General features: G+C 37.5%; 1 protein-coding gene across 1 annotated transcript in view; it reads right to left on the bottom strand.

The window, feature by feature from the left end:
* The window catches only part of LOC131068948 (uncharacterized), a 58,331-nt gene extending 55,677 nt beyond the window's left edge, over positions 1–2,654 (bottom strand). Inside the window, exon 1 of the mRNA XM_058004235.2 lies at positions 1,942–2,654. Coding sequence (XP_057860218.1) covers positions 1,942–2,089 — 148 coding nt within the window. The 5' untranslated portion in view covers positions 2,090–2,654. The remainder of the gene's footprint in view (positions 1–1,941) is intronic.
* Positions 2,655–21,668: the final 19,014 nt, after the last annotated feature.

The following is a 21,668-nucleotide window of genomic DNA, read 5'->3' as shown; positions in this document are numbered from 1 at the left end:
AAAGTCTTCCAACTTTTCCAAGTCCACTTTTCATCTACCTCTTGCATGATATTACACGTCATCAATACCTTTTGCATCTTACAATGTCGTAGAATCTCTTACACATCTTACATGACATAGAAGAGGAAAAAACATGTCATATTACATTTTACAAGTGGCAAAGAGTGCCACTCCATGTGGGATGCCCATTTTTCCATGTGAACATATTATTTTCACAATATTACAATATTAAATTCATAAATTCATAAATTTTCTATGTGAATTTGCAAGGTGCACAACTCCTAATCTTAACAATTAGAACTAAGTGCAATGATTTTATTATTTTATATCATCTCTTAAGTTGAGGTTGTGATGGACTCATGTTTATTTTGAGATAATGAAGTGTATGCAGCCTCAGAAGGTTGAGGATGCTTAAATTTGTTCAGCATTCCTCAAGAAACCTCCAGTCTCGTGGCATAACTGATTTATTATATTTTTCAAAGTAAAAGAGCCCTCATACATAAAATGACCTAAGATGACTGGATATTAAGGCATCTCAAAAGTAGTCAACTATGTTGATTGAGCCATGTTTTAGTGGTATCAAGTGGACGCTAGTGTTTACTGATTTACCCATCAAAAACTAAATGCAACTTCACAAGAATACAGACTTTACAAAACAGAAAAATACAATAAATAAAAAATACGGGCTTCCCAACCAATGATAGAATGCCACAATTCTAATGTGTCAACTAAGAAAAACTCCCCCAAAGAAATGGTTCTGGGTTTATGTCATTGTTTTTCGATATTCTTACACTAAAGACTTACCAAGAAGTTAAAAAAAAAGTACCACACACATCAATGTTATGAAAAAAGTACTACCAGTCCATAGGGTTAGGGTGTGATTCTAACGGGACACATTCCCCAACAGTGTGACCCAAGTTCAAATCTACCTACTGTAAAAGGCAGCTCATAAGTCCAGCACATAAGGTAAAGTTATAGTGTAATGTTTATGTGATGCATCTGAGTGTGACTGCTGTTTAAAAATTGAGAATAATGATTACAAGGTTCATTTGAGCAATGACCCGTGTTTATAAAACTTGAAAATGTTGTCCAAGCGTACTCCACAGAATGAGCCAAGTTTACAAATCTAGGAAAAGTGATTGCTGTAAACCTCACACTGCGGACCCCTTAACCCCGAGCAAATTGCTAAGCAAAAGAAAAGAGAAAAAGCAATTCCACCCAACGAAAATGTGAGATTCAATTTCACAAAATTACAGGTTGGGCTTGGCCACAAGCACACAAAAAAAAGGCAACAAAAATCCTCTCAGGTTAAGTCAATGTCAGTTTTATATGCCCACTCTCTAGATTTACCAAGAAAAAGGAAAGGGAAATATCAAACACATTTTTAATTTCAGTAGGGCAGTACTACCTAAGAGAACTGGCAACCAGATGAGCAGTACAGACCAAAATAATTGGCAATAAGTCCAAGAGAATGTGGCGTAATTGTAATCGGGGCGAACATTCACGAAAGCAAGAGGAAGGTTCAAATTTTCCCAACCCAATAAGGCGAATCATAACTTTATCCTGCAGGTTGTGAACTTGTGGTGAAACAGTTGCGAGGTTGAGGATGACCCATGTTTACATTTCTTATGGATATGATCCAATCCACAAATAGCGGCCACCATATCTCGCCCATAATTTGCCCAACAAAAGAAAAGAAAAAATCATTGGCAACATTGATATACCATGAGTCATTGAATTTCAGATAAACACACTTTGAGTTTGCTACCAACGCCCATTCAAATAATAAATAAACAGAAAGGTGTGATTAAATCTAAACCAACCAATCTGACCTAGAAACCAACTCCAATATTCAATTCCAAAAATTCCTAGGTCTGTGTTGCCTCCACCCGAAAATAGAACACGCCATTAAATCAAACCCAAAACTTAAAATTAAAATACCTGCAACTGCAGCGGCAGCAACAAAATCCCCTCCTCCCTGTGGCATGGGACTCCAACACTGGTGCGCATTGAAACTCTCGGATGGACTGCTGAAATAGGAAACAATTCCATCAGACACGGAGTACTGATGGTGTGCACTGCCACTCATCCTGCTAATCCTGCTGCCCTTGCTGCTAGAAGAATATGACGACCCGTGTCCACGTGGCAGCTGCCCTCCTCCCCCAGACCTGAAATCCCACCTTCTTGAAAGTGGTGGAGAGAAGCCTCCATTGGCCCTTCCATTCCAATGGGCGTCGTTCAGATCCACCGACCACTCTCCCCCACCCCTGCTGTTTGTTGATTCAAGCGGCCTTGCGGCCACACAGCACAGGGAACCCGTTTTAGCTATTGTTTCTATTCCCTCGTCTGATGTGAGAGCTTGTAATTACAGCAGTAACAGTTTGGTTTGTTATGTTAGTTTTTTTATTTCAGATCTTTGAAGAAGAGGCAGCAGCAGCCATTGGGACCAGTCAGAAAAAAGCAAAAGAGAAACGAAAGGCAAAGAAAGATATGTGGTTTAGATTTTAAAGCTGCTAATTTATTTGTTTCTTTTTTCCAGATGGGTGTCTTCTTTCCATAAGCCTTTCGTACCTATACTCACCAAAAAAACCAAAAAGAACGAAAAACTTTCTCAGGAGATTACACTCAATTGGTTGTCGTCTTGCAATTAAAAAAATTGGTTTCAGATTTTATAAGCGTTGTTTTCATATTTTTGGTACTTGTTTGGGGTAAATTACTATTTTTTAATAATATTTTGCAATTAGGTTGGAGTAGCAGCTTGATCTCAACTTACTTGGTCAGAGTTTACTTAACATACAGCATACTTTGTTTTATGCATTTCAATGCTCTGAAATCTATTTTAAAACTTATTTGACATTAAAAGGTCAAAATGGTTTTTACATAGATGGTAGACTCTTAAGATGCGTTTAAATATCGTTCTTTCAAAAGTCGGTATTGTTTGCATGAAAAATCAACACATAATTCTTTAGGTCAAGTTTAGTCAAATTGTCAACTGCATGTTGTGTTGGTATTCATTATTGGGATAAAGGTGGTTGATGAAGTTGAGGTAGTCAAAGAAGATGATTAAGTGGGTATTTGATTAGATTATGTTGGTTTAGGTCAGTTAGTGAGTTTCTTTGGAGAAAGGAACGAGGTTAATTAAGGTTGAGATGTAAAATAGATAAAGGGGGTCATCTACATGTTTGTCTAGGTTCAACAAGCATCTTTAAAACTTGTTAATTGTGTGTAATGTTAATCTGTTTTTAGGGGTTTAGTTGGTCGATAATGAGTGGTACAGGTAAAATATGTGCGACTGTTAAGTATTGCTGACTATTATTGATGTCAATTTATGTTTGATTTTTTGGGTTGTCTAAAGATAAGAAAAAGAAGAAGAAATATGTGATGAAATAGGTTGATGTTGACAAATGTGTGGCTAAATATTTGCTTAATAATATGTTTGGAAAGTTGAATGTGTTCAATAAAGAGGTAGTTGAGGAATGAAAACATGAATGATGGATCTAAAGTGAAGAGACTATAACACGAGAGAAAACCACGTCATGGACGTAATTCATAAGTGAAATTAAAAATGTTGGAATCGTCACATCATGTGAAATGGTGGGTTTTGACAATTATGGAATTGTCATTGCAGAAATGTTTTCATCACCTACTAAAAGTAGTCCCATGGGTGGGAAAATAACAAGTATTTTAAAAGGGTGAAATCACAAGAAGATATTGGAAGAGAAGTAAAGGATTTGACAAGCATGATTTTACATTAGAGACACACATTAATCATCACATCATTATATTTACATTCCATGTTAACTTATAGGGTTGGCATTTTTTATGATTGATGTTGTGATTGTCATTGATGGACACACACTTGATTTGAGATCACTTTTTGTATGTATGAGTTAAAGCTCAACCGGTATTTGTTCCAACCGGTATGATGTATTATAGTCTTTTAGACTATCGGTGTTTTGCAGAAAGTGTTTACCGATCTGAAGCGGTATGAAGACCCCAAGCGGTACGAAGGAACGAAGCGGCACAACTCATATTTCCCAGTCTTCATTTTGTCAAACCGACAACCGATATTTTGCTTAAACACGTATTCTGTATGAACCGGTAATACTCTATGATGAGTTACCAACCGACATTTTGTGATGAGTTACCATCCACTGATTGTTTAGCGATGCCGACACTTTGGTGGTGCTTTTTGTGTCGTGTTACAGAATATGTCTAGATGCATTGAACCTAGGAAATTGTAATGTAATCCTATTCGACCGACATGAAATCAGATTCCTTTATAAGGACATCATGTCTAGGGTTTTATGTCGTTGCTAGGGTTTAAGGTGGTTGAAGAGTTTTTGTGAGTGTTAAGATAGAAGAGAAGTTCAGGTCTGCGTGAAGAGGCAGAGAGTGAATGTGTTGAAGACTGAAGTAATGCTGGAATGCATTAGGAATGAGCTATCAAGGATCTAACCAAGCAATCTGTGCTATTTGCTAGATCACTCACTTGTATCGGTTTAAGTACAGTAAAGTGTTTAAGTACAGTAATTTTTGGTATACTAATTCACCCCCCCCCCCCCCTCTTAGTATTCATCAATTGGTATCAGAGCTCACCTTTCTATAAGTTTAACCACTTGGAAAGAGATATGGGGGAATACACTATGAGGGAACTTACTCATCGGCTCACTCAGTCTGAGCAAGCCTATGATGCTCTTATGGTCAAATATAAGGCCTCTCAGGCAAAAAGGAGAGAACATGCTGAAAAACTGATGGAGCTATCTGAAAATAGTTCTTCTGATGAAGCGGACATGGAAGCCCTAATTCAAGAAGTAGAAAAGTTGAATGAATCCAATTCCAACCTGAGAAAAGAGTTGGAAGGACTGACTATTCGAATGTGCCAAGAGCTTGAGAACTGGAGGAAAGATGAAGATCTGGTAAAAGACAAAGATCATGAAATCCCCAAGCTGAAGCAAGAGATCAGTACCCTAACTGCTCAACTCCATGCGAGCAAAGTGGAAAAGGAAGACATGCAAGGAGAACTGAACATAGCCATCTTCGAGAATGCAAACTTGATGGAAACAAATGCTGCTATTTCCAAAGAACTCTCTGAGTCAAAGGAAATACTTGTTAAGTTCAACAAGAGTACTGTTAAGCTAGAGCAAAAGCTTGAATCTGCCAAACCTGTCAAGAATACTGATGGACTTGGTTATTTCGGTCATGAGGAAGGTGAGACCTCTGGTGCAAATGCTGGAGCATCGAAGAAACAACCGGCATCAAAAGATAAAGGTAAGCAAAATTTTAAACATGTTTGCTTTAACTGTCTTAAAGAAGGACATACTGCCAATGTGTGTAGGAGCAAAGCCTACAATAATTTTCCTTACTTTATAAACAATGTACCTAGATCCAATAAGTTCAATGGTAATTGTTATGCATGCAACAAGTTTAGGCATAGAGCATCTGAATGCAGGTGTGTTATGAACAACACTGGAAGATATCCTCAGAGGACTCAAGGAGTTGGTCCGGAACCTTTTATGAACTGGAATCACAACTGGTTTAATACCTTTAATCATCAGTAAGGAAGAGGTGGCTATCAAGCGGCAACCGGATGGAGAGCGAACTGTTTGATCTGTCATTGTCATGGTTACACTGCTGCAACGTGCAGGAGGAAGAACGGTAACATGAATAATGGACCTTGGAGAGCACTTGGAATGGTCTGCTATCATTGCAACAACCAGGTCACATTGTCAGATTCTGCAGAACAAGAAAGAACATATCGGATAACATACCGATCACTCCGAAAGGAAAGATTGATATTGAAACTGTTCAAGCGGATATGAACAAAACCTGGAAAAAGAAACCAGGAGTGTTGCAAGAAGAACCAGTTTCTGCACCTAGTGTGGAAATCACGGAACTGACAAACTAAGCATCAGAAAAGCTTAGGGGGAGCAAATGGCGAAATACTTCGAACCCTCGGTTTACACCGGTAAAAGACCTTAACCGGTATGAGATACCTGTCAGTCGATAGAAGACCGGAAACGGTAAAAGGCAAATTAAGGTTTACACCCTAATATTGGAGCATTTATTATGGTAGGTGGAGAACTTGTTTAAAAGGAATTTTGAAATCATTTCTCACTTATCATTTTTTCGAGCAAATAAGTTTTTCAAGTACAAAGTGAAGGAAAAGCGATTTACATTGCGAATCAAAGAGTTTATCAAAAATCTGGAGAAGAATCTAAAGCTATCATCTGTTGAAGGAGTGAAGAACGCAAAACGGTATCTCTGCAATCAAAGGAGTGTCAAGCGAAGTTCAAATTGTGAAGCCCTAAATTTCAATCTGCGGAGGTATTTTTCATAATTCTTCGTTTATCATGGCTTCCACATCTCATGATAGTTCTAGTGCAACTGTTGATTCTATGGACTTCATACAACGAAAGTCGAAATATAATGCCTTGTCTCAAGTACCGATTGGTGTTATAGTAGAAGAAGGGATTTCTGATTACATAGACTGCAAAATTGAAGACCTAGGGTCTCTTGTGATCCATTCCCAGCTAAGCCTATTATGCGGAAAGGATAAGAAGATTAAATCAAAATTCAGCATTCTGGAAAAGAAGAAACTCCAAAATGTAGTTTACTTTCTTGAAGAATTTTTGAATGATCACATTCGCATTATTCTAAGCCGGGTACATGATGATAAGATGTACCTCGATCGGACGCATGATATCACACCGGAAGCAATTCATGTCATCACCAGTTTCTGCAATATAGGGGAAGTGCCAACCCTAAGGAACATTAGCAAGACTAAAATGTCCAAGCTCATCGGTTTAGTGAGCGACTCGCGTGGTATGACCTTCAACTCAATCAAGGATGATCTGGTCAAGTATGCTTGCATGGTGATAGGTTACTGGACGTTCTCTGCTAGTAGAATTAATTATGTCTCTACTGCAGCGATAAATGCCGCTTACAGGATGATCGAGGAGGATGCATCGTTTGATCTATGCACTTGTATGCAAAGACAACTTATGTTGAATCTTAAGTCGATCAAACAGGACAATGCATTGAGATTCAAGTTCGGACAACTACTGGTTGGGTTGTTCTTTTACTTTCAAGGCTACTTTCCAGGAGTAGGTGATATTCAATGGTGTGCCGACCAACCAGTAACAAAACAAATCAAGGAAAGTCTACAAGCAGTTGGAACCAGCTATCCAGAAGCACTAAACAAATACTTTGATGAGTTCAGACGCAAGATGAGCCAAAGGATAAGGATATCCAGTGATTTAGTCAAAAAGTATGAGGAAGACATATGCTTCACCATCAAAGTGGATGAATGCATAATGGAGGCCATTGAGCCTAGGCAAGAAGAAGTAGAGCCAATGGGCTATGAGGTAATGAATGATATGTTGGACGGGTATGCTTCTACCCTAATCGCCTCACCCCTTGATCCTAAGGCAAAAAGAACCGGCACCTATTTGGAAAGGGTTACACCAGTTGTAGAACCCTCTAAAAAGAAAGGAAAGGCAGTGCCTTCAACATCGGCACCGGTTACTACAGCCAGTCCCAAAGTGACCAAGCGGTCACCAGTTAAGAAGAAACCAGAAGCAACACCTGCAAAAGTCTTTGAGAGGAAGCAGAAGACAAAAAGCAATACATCTGACTCAGAAGAAACTGTGTTAGAAGAACCGCCTAAGAAGAAGACTAGGCAAACAAAGAAAAAGACAAAGAATGAACTGGCATCATCTACACCGGTATATACTGACATTTCTTCTTACAAACCTTTGACACATTGTCAAAGAACTATAAAGAATATTAGGAGAAAAGTGTTGAATGATTTAATTGATTGTTTTGATGATTTCAATGATGATGAAAAGGAAGCAGTTGAACAGGAAATCATTAAGTATTTGTGTGTTAATGACCGGTCACCTTCAGAAATTAGATCTGAGACACCAGATTCTTTGTATAATTCTTTAGACAATAAATGGCGCATTGCCATAGAAAAGGAACAGGAAATGAGGGAGAAAATATTTGCTCAACATTTTCCTAATGTATCAAATTAAGAACTTTTCGAAGTTATGAATAAATACAAAGGCCTCTTCTTCATGAGAAGAAGAAGACTCCTGTTACTGGAAGGAAAGGGTCAAGAAGTGATCAAGGATACACATACTCATGCTCAAGAAGCTCTTAAGATGCATCAAGTGGCTGAAGCCAATAGAAAAGCTGAGCGAGAACCGGAAACTAGCAAACTGGATGAGGTGTATGACAGTGAAGAAGAACCGGTCACAGTAACAAATGGACCCTGTTGATGTTGACACCTTAGATGGTGAAAATGTTACTCATGATGCACCATCACAAGGAACAGGACAAGAAAAGAAGGCAGAAGAAGAAAAGAAGCAACAGGAAGCTGAAAAGAAGAAATAGGCAAATGAAGCGGATAAGATAAAAGAGGAGAAAAAGAAGAAAGAGGAAGAGGATAAGAGAAAAGAGGAGAAAAAGAAGAAAGAAAAGAAGAGGAGAGGAAGAGGATAAAAGAAAAGAATAGGAGAAGAAGTGAAAATAAGAGGAAAACAAGAAACAAGAGGAAGAGAGGAAGAAGAAGGAAGAGGAAAACAAAGAAGAGAAGAAACAGAAAGAGGAAGAGAAGAAACAGGAAGAGGAAAAGAGGAAGAAGGAAGATGAGAAGAAGAAGGATGAAGAAGAGAAGAAGAGAAAAGATGAAGAGAAGAGACAAGAAGAAGAGAAAAGAAAGAAAGAAGAAGAGGAGCAAAGGAAGGCTCAAGAAGACTAGCAAAAAGCCAAGGACAAGGAAGCGGCGGAAAAGAGCACACGGGTGGAGACTCTAATAGCAACTGGTAGTCAGGCTAAACCGGCTACAATTACCAGTCCTATTGATCTCCAGTCTGCAAATGAATCAGAGTTGTTGCAGAGCATTAAGCTCGCTCAAGAGCGATTGGATGCTCTAAGGAGGAAAAAGGAGGAAGATGTTATCCAAACTGCAGTGAAAACACTTACCAGTTTGATACCCGGTACGAACCTTCCCAGTACCAATTCCTCACTTGCACAATTGAAGCTCCTATGCTCAATTGTAGAAGACTAGGTACAAAGCCTGGAAGAGGTCGTAGAAGCAAATGCCAAGAAGGCACATCAAAAGGCTCTGGACATTGCCCTGGTGAAAAAGCTAACAGAGCTCCGGTCTGATCTCCAGAAGCCACAAAAGGCCATTAGAGATGCAATGAATGAGGGCAATCTTCTACTCAGCAAGATTTGCCAACCTCATTTATTCTGTGATGATGTGCTCATTCAGAAGAACAAACTGTAATCTGATATGCAGTCATTTATTAGCACCTTCAAGATGCCATATGATTGCTTTTCCACATATGGTCAAACTGTTCACCGACTTCAACTGCAATCTGCAAGACTAGAGGCAAAGATAAGCAACCGGACATGAAATTTGCAGGAACTTCAACTAGTCCTACTGCCAGGACTGCAAATTCTCCAAAAGTGCTATCTAAATCTTGATGCCCTAACGGTCACTCAAGAGTTGAGCATGATAGATGCCATGGAAGAACAGGTCTCCCAGATGCAGACAGAGAAAGAGGTAGCTACCTCCCTACTTGACTCATGGTCCTTATCCATGAAGCAATTTTTGCAGGACTTTAAATCAGTTTTTGACAAGTTTTACTCGTTACTGTCATAAACACTTATTATTTTAATACTAATGAAATAGGGGTTAGTCTGCAATACTTTTGTCATTGTTGGCAAAGGGGGAGAAGTATAAATTTTGAATTTTTTGATGTATACTTTCATGTTATTTCTGTTAAGGAGTAGTATACATTGTATTTTCTACAAAAGGGACAGTGTATATGCTTAGGGGGAGTAATTTTGATTATGACATATTTTTGTTGTAAAACACTTAGATGTTAAATTTTTTCCTACGTGTTGCCTTCAATGCCAAAGGGGGAGATTGTTGGCATTTTTGATGATTGATGTTGTGATTGTCATTGATGGACACACACTTGATTTGAGATCACTTTTTGTATGTATGAGTTAAAGCTCAACCGATATTTGTTCCAACCGGTATGATGTATTATAGTCTTTTAGACTATCGGTGTTTTGCAAAAAGTGTTTACCGATCTGAAGCAGTATGAAGACCCCAAGCGGTACAAAGGAACGAAGTGGCACAACTCATATTTCTCAATCTTCATTTTGTCAAACCGACAACCGGTATTTTGCTTAAACCGGTATTCTATATGAACCGGTAATACTCTATGATGAGTTACCAACTGGCATTTTGTGATGAGTCACCATCCACCGATTGTTTGGCGGTGCCGACACTTTGGCCGTGCTTTTTATGTCATGTTACAGAATATGTCTAGATGCATTGTGTTAGGATTCCCACAGATACTGAGAGGGGGGGTGAATGAGTATCTAACCGGTTATAATATTTTCTTAACTTAAAACATGTAGAGCATATTAATATTGTGTACCGGTAAACAGAAAGTAATGCAATAAACAGAGACAAAAGCAACCACATGAAAAACACACCACAACACAATATTTTAATGAGGAAACCCAGTGTGGGAAAAACCTCGGTGGGATTTGTAACCCACAATATTCGCTTACTGGCCAATAAGAGAATATTACTGCTACAAGAGGGGCCTGCACATGCAGGAAGACCAAGTGCCTAGAGCTCACTACTCAAATACAAAATGGGAAGTCTCACTGACTTAAAAAATAGATTATATAAATCGAGTGTCTTGTACTGCTTCAAAATAGCATCTATAATGCCATATCCAGTACCGGTTTCTGCTCTGCTTCTTACATAAACCCTTAACCTATAATTCACATAATAGGTCTGCCTTATTTCACCTAATTACATTCCTCTATCTCTCTCAAAATGTTCTACAGTGATCTCTCTTATATAAGAGTCATTTTACAACTTTCCAAGTCGGCTTATAATGATTTTCCAATAATAAACAAAATATATTAACAACAAAATTCCTGTCGGCTTCTGTGCCGGTATGCTTCCTTTCACTATCAGTGTCGGTGGTCTGTGTGCTGGTGTAGAATCTAACTTTGCTGGTGCTGGTGGATTGTCTTGCCAGTGTCATAGGATTGTAAGGTTGCCATTAGTGACAAAACCTTCAATCACCTACAATGTCTCATTGGAGTGTGCATATGCCAACAATCTCCCCCTTTGGCATTGATGGCAACACTCATGAGAAAATTCAAAAAGTGTATCCAAAACTTGTAATCCAAAAATTGTGTACCAAAAATATGTGAGCTCCCCCTGAGCAGATAAGTCTTTTGCTGATTATTTTCTCATACTACTACTCCCCCTTTGGCATCAATGACAAAGGTTGTCAAAGTATCAATAGAGTTGTAGTTTTCTGTCTCAACCTTGTAACTTGGTGGTTACAATTTGAAAAAGATCCGCCAAAACCAAATTTATGCTTTCCAAAAACTTCTTACTGTCTTTTATTGCTGCCTCTGTTCTTTGAACTGTACCAGTGAGGTGTTGCATATGCTCTGTTGGTGTTTTTTGTCCTTGTACTAGTGCCTCAGATATTTCCTTCCTCAAGGATGCTAGATAATCCAATCTTGGACTTAGTCTTAATCTCATATTCTTAGCCTTGTTTATTATTCTCTCATTTTCTCTCTTTAGCTTCAATAATTATTCCTCAAAACTAGTTAACTTTTGCTCAAAAACTGATAATGTATCAGGTGAATTAACAAAATTGTCAGCAAGTTTATTAATTTCCTTCTGTATCTTGCTCATTTTCTTGTCTATGTCGACTGTTAAAAAGTTTGTCTTACAATTGTCTTTGTACAATGTTTTGAACTCCTTGAGTGTGCTGCACAGTTCCGATAGAAGTGTGTCAAACTGCCTTGTACACTTCTTTATTTGTTCCTCCAAGAATTTATGTTTTTCTTTTTCTAACCTCTCTTTGAATGCTTCCTCCTTTATTTGTTCAACTATCATTGTGCTGTCAGTAATATATTTAGACAAAGTGTCGAGTTGGCTCAACGAATCCTTATTATCTACATTGCATTTTGGAGCTATCATCTTCAAAACTGGAATTGTGTCATCTATAGCTTTATATGCCTGTGAACTGCAATCTGTTATTTTCTTAATGGAGTCCAAAAGAACTTTAGTTACATTTGTTGATTTAAATCCTTCAGTTGAAGAGCTAACATTTTGAATCCCACCGGTGGGAGCAATATCCTTGCTTGCAGTGACCTCTGGTAGGTCAGTCTGTGCTTCCATTTCCTTAAGCAAAGGTTTTTGTTGTTCTCTTGTTGTCAGTGGAACTGTTTCCACATGAACCTGTTGTTGTTCTGGAGCCTGTTGCTCTGCTTGTCTCTTTGTTTGTTGATCTGTCGGAGTCTCTGTTTTCCCATCTGTCAGTTTACCTTCAGCGTTATCAATGTTGTCAGCTATCGGTGGCTCACTAGCCATATCTGTGTTATCGGTTGTGTCCTTGTCTATCATAATGTTGACCTTTTGAGTATCAACATCAACTGTGTATAAGACCTCAGGATTAGGATTTGTATCCTCTATATCCATACTCTCATTTGTCGGTTGATCTTCAGTTGTTGTTACCGGTGGAGTAATTAGAGGCAGTGGGGATAAGTTATCTCTTATTTTGATGCTTGGAGGACCACCAACCTTTCCTTTACCTTTGTCCTTGTCTTTTTGATATACCTTGATTGGTTTATGGTTTCTATATTCTTCCTGTTTTTCTTTCTCAACAAGGAATATATCCCATGCATTTTCAGTTTCTTCTACAACCTCATTTACTCTTCCAACCATTAGTGCAATATGCTGGTGTGCAGTGGAGAATACTGACCGATTAGCCTCTGCAATTAGATCATCTATTTCTTTTGGAGAGTTAACTGGGTAGACAGCAAGTAATTTTTCAATTTTTATTTTCTTGTCAAGCTCTATAACAGATTGTCTTCTTGCTTCCAGTCTCTTGAATAGTTCATCTGGTACTTTATCTACAATTTGCATCAAGAACTTCTTGTAGATATCCAAGTGTAAAATAACACTGTTTTCAACCTTTTCTTTATCATCAACTGATAGTGAGTCATATATTTTGTTGATGTTTTTCAACTGTCCTTCTTCTATGATTTCATCCAACAGTCTGTCAATCGGAGAAATATTTTGTTGAGTCCTTTTCTTTGGTGTCAACTTTTTCTTCTTAGGAGTAGACTTCTTGACTGGGGGCCTTACTGCTTCTTGTTTTTGCCTAGTTCTTCTAGGTGAAGGTATGGATACTAGTGAAGGTTGTCTTTTCCTCACAACTCTTTTAAATTCAGCTAGCATGTCACTCTCTGAAGAAGTTGCTACCGGTGAGAGGTGAGTTTCTGGTTTTTGTGCCTATAACTCATCTTTAGTGATACCGGTTTGTTTTAGTACATCTTCTTTGATAGCCTTAGCCTTCCTTGAACCTCTTCTCACAGTTGCTTCAACTTTCTTTACTCTCTTCTTTGATTGAATTTGGCTTTCAATGGTCTTAGCACTACCAAATACCTCTTCCTTAGGTTCATTTGGTGCTTCCAGAAGGGCTTTAGCATATGTTTCAATGATGTGATCATCTGTCTCATAACCCATTTCAGTAACCCAAATTGTTCTTGGGATAACTGCTTCCATCTAGATCTCATCCTTTTTAATCACAAAACATATATCATCTTTGTATTTGTTAACAATTTCCTATGACAATCTGACTCTTTTGTTCATTCTGGCCTTTAGTGCTTGAAAATACTCATCAATATTCTTTTGTTTGCTTTCACCCATGTTGTTGAACAAGTCTGATAACTGTTTCCCTATCGGTACGTCAAATCCAAGGTTCTTGATACCTATACCGGGCACTTGTTTGGTTATGTGTAGCATTAAGCATACAAGTAAGTTGCCAAATCTAAATGTTCCTTTCGTATCCTTCTTGATCTTCCTTAAATTGTCAATCAAATCATCCTTTAACCAATCACATACATCAATTTTCACATTCTCATTTACCATATCATGTGCACTTTTTATGCATAAACTGGAGACTGAGTTAAGTTTGTTTATATGAGTTACTTTGTAACCTGAAATCATGCTAATGAATCTCACATTTATGTCAGTTACATCATTTACCCTTAAGGACCTTTTGTCGGATGTTGCACCTGTTAGGTTCATTACCAGGTCATTTGAGACCTTCTTTGTCTTGTCTGGTCTGTTACCGGTGGAAGGTAACCCTGTTACAGCTTTCACAACTTCCTTGGTAATTTTATGAATTGAATCTAGCCAAAAGAATTCATCATGAACCCTGCTCAATACTATCCTTATCACTTCCTTGGGGAATTCCAGAATGCAGATAATTTCAGTGAATCCTAGGGTTTCAACAATTTTGTGTTCAGGTTTTACATTTCCAGAGTCATCACATATGACAATTTTGTACATGTTTTTGATTTCTTCATCTCCTAATTCTTCTATATAGCAATGGATGTACATTATAGGGTCTTCTGCAAAAACAACTCCTTTGGGAATTTGGGAAAATGCACCAACATTATCATCCTTTTTAGGTATCTCGGGAACTAACTGAAATACGAGCCTAGGGCGTTTGATTACCTTGACTACAGTAGGGTTAGCTATGAATTCAGGTACAGAAGAGGATGCCATGATTATAAATACCTTTTTCTGCCTTTGGAAAGATTGATTGCTGAAATGCTTTGCCTCTTTGCTCGAAATGCCTTAGCTTTGGAAATTTCACGCTCTTCGAATATTTGAATGCTCGGTGAAGTGAAATGGAGCCAAAAATACTAATTTATAATGTCGAACTGCCAACTACCACATTTAATGCTTGTCGGTTAAGTAATCACTTAACATAAGTGCCAATATAGAAGTAATTTCAACTTCTCACCATCAACCGAGGGAATAATAGCATATGTCTCATTGATTGCCAAACCCTCAAAGAGATTTTCTTCAATTAGATGAAGAGACTCCTGCCAGTGGAGTGCTACTTTGTTCTGCCTGTGGAGTGTTGCTTGGTTCTACCGGTGGAGGAGTATTCCCAACACCATTTAGGTCTGATTTCCTGATCCATCATTTTGAGAATTCCTGCTTAACTTCTTCAACTTTTTCTTTTCCTTTAAAACTAGGACCTTTGTTGTCTACCGGTGAGGACTTGCTTCTACAAAATTTAGCAATATGCCCAATTTTGTTACATGCATAACAAGTCACATTATTTCTCTGAATAGCCTTTCCATAACCTATGCCGGTTTGTGTTCTGCATTGATTAGATAAATGTCCAAATCTTCCACAAACATAACATCTTACATTCATTCTGCAATTCTCAGAGTTATGACCAACTTTGTTGCATTTTGAACATTGACCAGTGGGTGCATTGGTATTCTGATAGTTTCTAGATCTACATTCATTTGCTCTATGACCATACTTGTTACGGTTAAAGCATTTGCCATTGAATTTATAAGCAGTAGGTTGTCTTACCGGTTTGCTATGATCCTGTGTGTTTGCAGTACCGGAGCTTTCACCAAATTAAAAGCCAATTCCATAAGTGTCACCTTTAGGTTTTTGATTCTTTAGCAAGTTACCAAGTTCTTCTGAGCTTTTCTTGAATTTCTCTTTATGTTGATTTGCAGTATCTAGTTCTCTTTCTAAGACTTCTTTCTACCTCATCAGTTCATTTGAGTCATTCTGTGTGTGCATCAGATCTGTCTTCAACAAATCATTTTCATAGCTAAGTCTTGTGTTCTCATTTGCAACATCACTTAGTCTTCTAGTCAAGTCTTCTTCATTCTTCTTTCTATCTTCAATTTCTTTACAAAATCTCATAGTCATATCCTGCATCTCATTCTTTGTTGTCATGTTCTCTTGCTTCAGCTTGTTTTTCATATCATTAAGAGTTTCTTTTTCATCATTCTCATTTTGCATCTTTTCACAAAGTTGTCTTCTCTTGTTTCTTGAAATAGTAAGATTTTCTTGAAGTGCTTGAATGATATCCTGAGCAGCCTTTAGATCATCTTCAAGTTTTATATTTTTTAATTTTTCTGCATCATAGTCTGAGAGAGCTCCTTCAAGTTGCTTCATCAAGTTTTCCATCTCTACCGGTGTCAAGATCTTCCTCAAGCTGTTAGGCTTCTGAAAATAGAGGACCAAGCTCTGATACCAATTGTTAGGATTCCCACAGATACTGAGAGGGGGGGGTGAATCAGTATTTAACTGGTTATAAGATTTTCTTAACTTAAAACATGTAGAGCATATTAATACTGTACCCTGGTAAACAGAAAGTAATGCAATAAATAAAGACAAAAGCAACCACATGAAAAACACACCATAACACAATATTTTAATGAGGAAACCCGGTGTGGGAAAAACCTTGGTGGGATTTGTGACCCACAATATTCGCTTACTAGCCAATAAGAGAATATTACTGCTACAAGAGGGGCCTGCACATGCAGGAAGGCCAAGTGTGTAGAGCTCACTGCTCAAATACAAAATGGGAAGTCTCACTAACTTACAAAATGGATTATATAAATCGAGTGTCTTGTACTGCTTCAAAATAGCATCTATAATGCCAGATCCAGTACCGGTTTCTGCTCTACTTCTTACATAAACCCTTAACCTATAATTCGTATAATAGGTCTGCCTTATTTCGCCTAATTACATTCCTCCATCTCTCTCAAAATGTTCTACAATGATCTCTCTTATATAAGAGTCATTTTACAACTTTCCAAGTCGGCTTACAATGATTTTCCAATAATAAACAAAATATATTAACAACAAAATTCTTGTCGGCTTCTGTGCCGATATGCTTCCTTTCATTGTCGGTGCCGGTGGTTTGTGTGCCGGTGTAGAATCTAACTTTGCTGGTGCCGGTAGATTGCCTTGCCAGTGTCATAGGATTGTAAGGTTGCCATCAATGGCAAAACCTTCAATCACCTACAATGTCTCATTGGAGTGTGCATATGCCAACATATTGAACCTGGGAAATTGTAATGTAATCCTATTGGACTGACATGAAATAAGATTCCTTTATAAGGACATCATGTCTAGGGTTTTATGTTGTTTCTAGGGTTTAAGGTGGTTGAAGAGTTTTGTGAGTGTTAAGATAGAAGAGAAGTTCAGGTCTCCGTGAAGAGGCAGAGAGTGAATGTGTTGAAGACTGAAGTAATGCTGGAATGCATTAGGAATGAGCTATCAAGGATCTAACCAAGCAATCTGTGCTATTTGCTAGATCACTCACTTATTGATTACTCACATCTTCGACAAGTCTGAAGCCCTTAACCGGGTAGGCCCAAAAGCCTTTTGTAAATCCTCTAACAAGGTGGTTCAAATCTGTGGAACTAAATCCTCTAGCAAAGTAGTCTTTAATCAGACTTATCTCCTAACAGAGATTGAGATTCCTAACAGGATCTGTTCTGGTAAAGAACATTGTATGACCTTAACTGGTCTGGCTCCTATTCTGCAGATAGTTACTTGCGAGTTCCATCTCACCATGGTTTTTCCCATTTGGGTTTCCACGTCAAAATCTCGTGTTATGGTGTTTGTGCTTTTGTGGGTGAATGCATTATTTGCTATTTGGTTTGCATGTGTGCTAACCGATTTGTCTGCTAAATTGTTATACCAGTTTACTGGTAGTATAGTAAAGTGTTTAAGTACAATAATTTTTGGTATACTAATTCACCCCCCCCTCTTAGTATTCATCAATAGGAAATTATGTCATCAAAGGATAAGCCATGTTAACTCATAAGCTTTTGGGCACATTTAGGTACAAATAGTACTGAACAAGTTCAAAAGATCATAAAGCTTACATTTTGTAGTGGACTAGATTGCACTTGTGATATCATCCCTAAACTAGATCTCATCCCTGCACTATAGCTCAACCACAATATTGTCCTAGGCCCTAGAAAGCTTGAGATTGATTTGTCTTAAGCCTTTGATCACTGATCTCATATTAACTTTCATATATATATATATATATATATATATATATTTAGCATGTTACCTTGGTATTTAAAATCAACAACATTCTCATTTCTTGATAATTTATTAATATATCTTTTTTTATTATCATTTTTATCTATCTCAATGTCTCGAATCTTAATCCCCTAGTACCCTTCCCTAAAATCCATAATGGAGACTCCCAAAATTGGTATGTGCTACATCTCCTAAGGATGTGTTTTTCTTACTATCATCTAGCATAACATGATATTCATATACAAAATGACAAGGATATCCATCATATATCTTGTGATAGTCCCACTTCTATAACCCTATAGCCATTATCTCTTAATGGTTTGTCTCCTTAAGTAGATTAATGATACTTAATTAGTGAACATAGTTTGTGCTTACCATTGCATGATGTTAATGATTTTGTGTTATCTGAAGGATTCTTCTATAATGATCTTAATCTTTCAAACCCTAGTAGTTAATTATTAGGATATATTACATATTCGTTATGTTTAATTTTGATTAGAACATTTATAGATACCTGTGACAATTGTCATGTGGACCATCTTTATGCCTTATTACAATGTACCTTTTGGAAAATATGGTGCATGTGATTATTGTGATGTTTTATCTACATATCATATTGACCAACATGAGCAAACATGTCACCTATAAACACATAAAGAAGAATGATCTTATGGTTATACATTTTACTCTTTAATTAGTTTAGTTGAGGATGGTGTTCAATTCGTCGGTGATCAATACATTACATCTTCCCTCATGCTTACACATGGCATTAATACACATAAGGCTAGAGGAAATTTATTCGTGATACATAAGTATTTTATATAATGTACCATACTTTTCTATCTCTTACCCAACTTTTAGGTTTTACCCATATTTCTCATCATTTATCCTTCAGTTATGCTAGTAGGAAAATAGTAATGCAGGAATAGTTACTACAAATCCTATAACACTTCACTAAAAAGAGATTGTGGAGCCTCAAATTGAATGGACATCATGTAGACCAGGAGCAATATGAATGGGTCGTGTCCCATCAGATATATATTTGTATAGGTAAAGATATAATGTAAGAAATATAGGATATATATGAGAGAGAAGAGAGAGAGAGGAGAGGAGAGAGAGAGAGAGAGAGAGAGAGAGAGAGAGAGAGAGAGAGAGAGAGAGAGAGAGGAGAGAGAGAGAGAGAGAGAGAGAGAGAGAGAGAGAGAGAGAGAGAGAGAGAGGAGAGAGAGAGGAGAGAGAGAGAGAGAGAGAGAGAGATGTAATATGTAATATGTAAGAGATGGAGAATATAATGATAGTACAGGGATATGCAAGGATATAGAAAGGGAGATAAGACCTATATGAAATATACATGAATGATGCTTGATAATACAGATATACATGAATTCCATGTATGATATTTTATGACTTATGAATGTTCTATGTTTTCCATATTTTGTTAACTAGTTGTAGTGCAATAAAATGTATTCCTTTAATTATGAGTCTAATTTCACACCCTCCTTGGCACTCATTTAGTTTTTTCATTCCTCTACATGTTTTAGGACCATTTCTTGCCTTGAATTAATCCTCAACTCAAGAATATGAGTCATATTATATTTTAAAAAGTTCAACACATTCCTATTTGGGCCCTTACTTTTAGTGTGCCCTTTCTTCTATATCATTTTAAGGTCTACATGGGTCCTATCTCATTTTAAGTTTCAAAGAACTTTTTCCCCTACTTAAATGTCATCAATCCTAATAGAATTTACAGATCCATTATCTAGGCCCTATTATCTCGCTTCCCTTAAAACTTGAGTCTATTTGGTCAAGATTATGGTAACTATTGCCATAGTTTGACGCTTTTTGACTAAAATTTTTGGAGGACTAATGTGTCAACCTTAACATTTATACAACTATCCTCGAAGTTGGGATATGGTTGTTGTAAGTCAACCCTAAAAGTAAAAATGCCTTGACAACCTTATATAAGATATCATCCTAATTAATTTCAACATCTCATCTACAAGTTTTCATTTTAAGAGAAATTATTATTCTTCAAGAGAAGATATGAGTTTAAGGAGTAACAACCTACATCAATGAATCTTTAATTATGTTTTCATGATAGATTTTGTGATGATTTACCATGTTATTGCATCAACACATGGAGGACTTTTCCTAAGAGTGTTGCACCATCATTTGAAGGTTCCAAAAACAAGTACAAGACTCAGTTTGAAGCTACAAGAGGATAGGATAATAGAGATAGAGGCAATTAAATATTAAAAAGGCCAAGGACTAAGGCACCTAGTGCCAAGTCTAGGTGTTTTGACCTATAGATTGATTAGAAGATTGTTTGGAAGCTCTCAAGTTTAGTTGGATTCCTATTCTTCACCTGAAGAGTTGTTTGGACTGGGACACCTAGCCATGGTGTCCATCCATTTTGAGCTTAAATTTATATGATAGGTTCCTCTCTACATCCCCCTTTTAGTGTTGCACATCTTAGTTGTTTCTCGGATCTATATTTGTATGTTTATGTTTTTTATTGTTAATATTGCATCATTTAGCCTAGTTCTTTGCATCCATCTCATCATATCACTAAAAAAAAAGAGAAGAGAATAATCAAACATTGTGCCCAAATATCCTAAGGATTTGTAGTTGGCCCTATTGGTTGTTCTCCAATGTAATTGAATGGTATTGGGTTTGATTCCTAGTTTGCATCATAGACTAGTGAACCATGTTTTCCCAAAATTACATTTTGGTCAACCTAACACTTCTTACCGAGAGCAGGAATGGAAATTATTATTCTGATAGGGGGAAACTTCTAGACGGGATGATCTGGCTCTTTCACAAGCTTTCTGGGTGGCTTTATCCACCGAGTCTCTTAGCATTCATTTACCCTGTTTACACTGTCAAGGTTTTAGAGTATGATTGTGACTGATATCTTTGGGCTAGTCATCAACATGGGTGGCAATTTCAACAAGATTGAACCCCCGAGCTGCCAGGCTTGGAAGAAGGAAAAGAAAATTTGGAGGAGGTTGCAGAAGGGAGGAGTGGCAAGTTTCATGGAGAAGTTGCACAGAAAGAAGGATCATGCCTCCAAAGCCTTTGTTAAGGGTTCGTTTAAGAAGAAAGTCACCCTGTTCGGCAAACTTTCAAATTGGATGAGGAGTTAATTGCAAAGGTGACAGGTATGTCTATGGAAGGCATGAAGTTCTTTAGGGATCGGAAGCTGTCTGACAGTGTCGTGAAGACCTTCTCGAAGTCTGATGTGGAGAGGGATAACCTAGTAAAGTCAAACAAATCTTACTTTACCCCTCTTCAAATTAAAACTTTTTTTGGAGGAAAATGCTTAGGGAAATTATGGAGTATGTCACTGTCAATGGTAGGTTTTCAAAAATCTACAACTATCATTTTGTCCTTTTAAACCATTTTCACCTGGCATTAAGATTTTTGTCCCTTATTATCTTGCATGTTTCTCTGAATGATAATGTGGCAGATTTCATTAAAAACCCTAAAGCGATCCCTCTTGCCCATCAAGGCCTTATCCTCATGATTTATGAGTTATGTAAGGTTAGGGCTAAGCAAATTCAAAATAATTCCGGGGATGATAAGGAGTATGAACTAGTGATGACAATGGGGAGTCTGACTCTGAGGAGGAGGAGAATGCTAGTTCACTTCCTAGATTGAGGGATAATTCCATGGATGATATGTCTGATCCTAAGGAGGAGGGTAAGTT

This window comes from Cryptomeria japonica, chromosome 7 (assembly GCF_030272615.1).
Source record: "Cryptomeria japonica chromosome 7, Sugi_1.0, whole genome shotgun sequence".
Taxonomy (NCBI): domain Eukaryota; kingdom Viridiplantae; phylum Streptophyta; class Pinopsida; order Cupressales; family Cupressaceae; genus Cryptomeria; species Cryptomeria japonica.
Note: the sequence above shows the minus strand (reverse complement) of the source record. Positions and strands in the feature narration are given on the sequence as shown.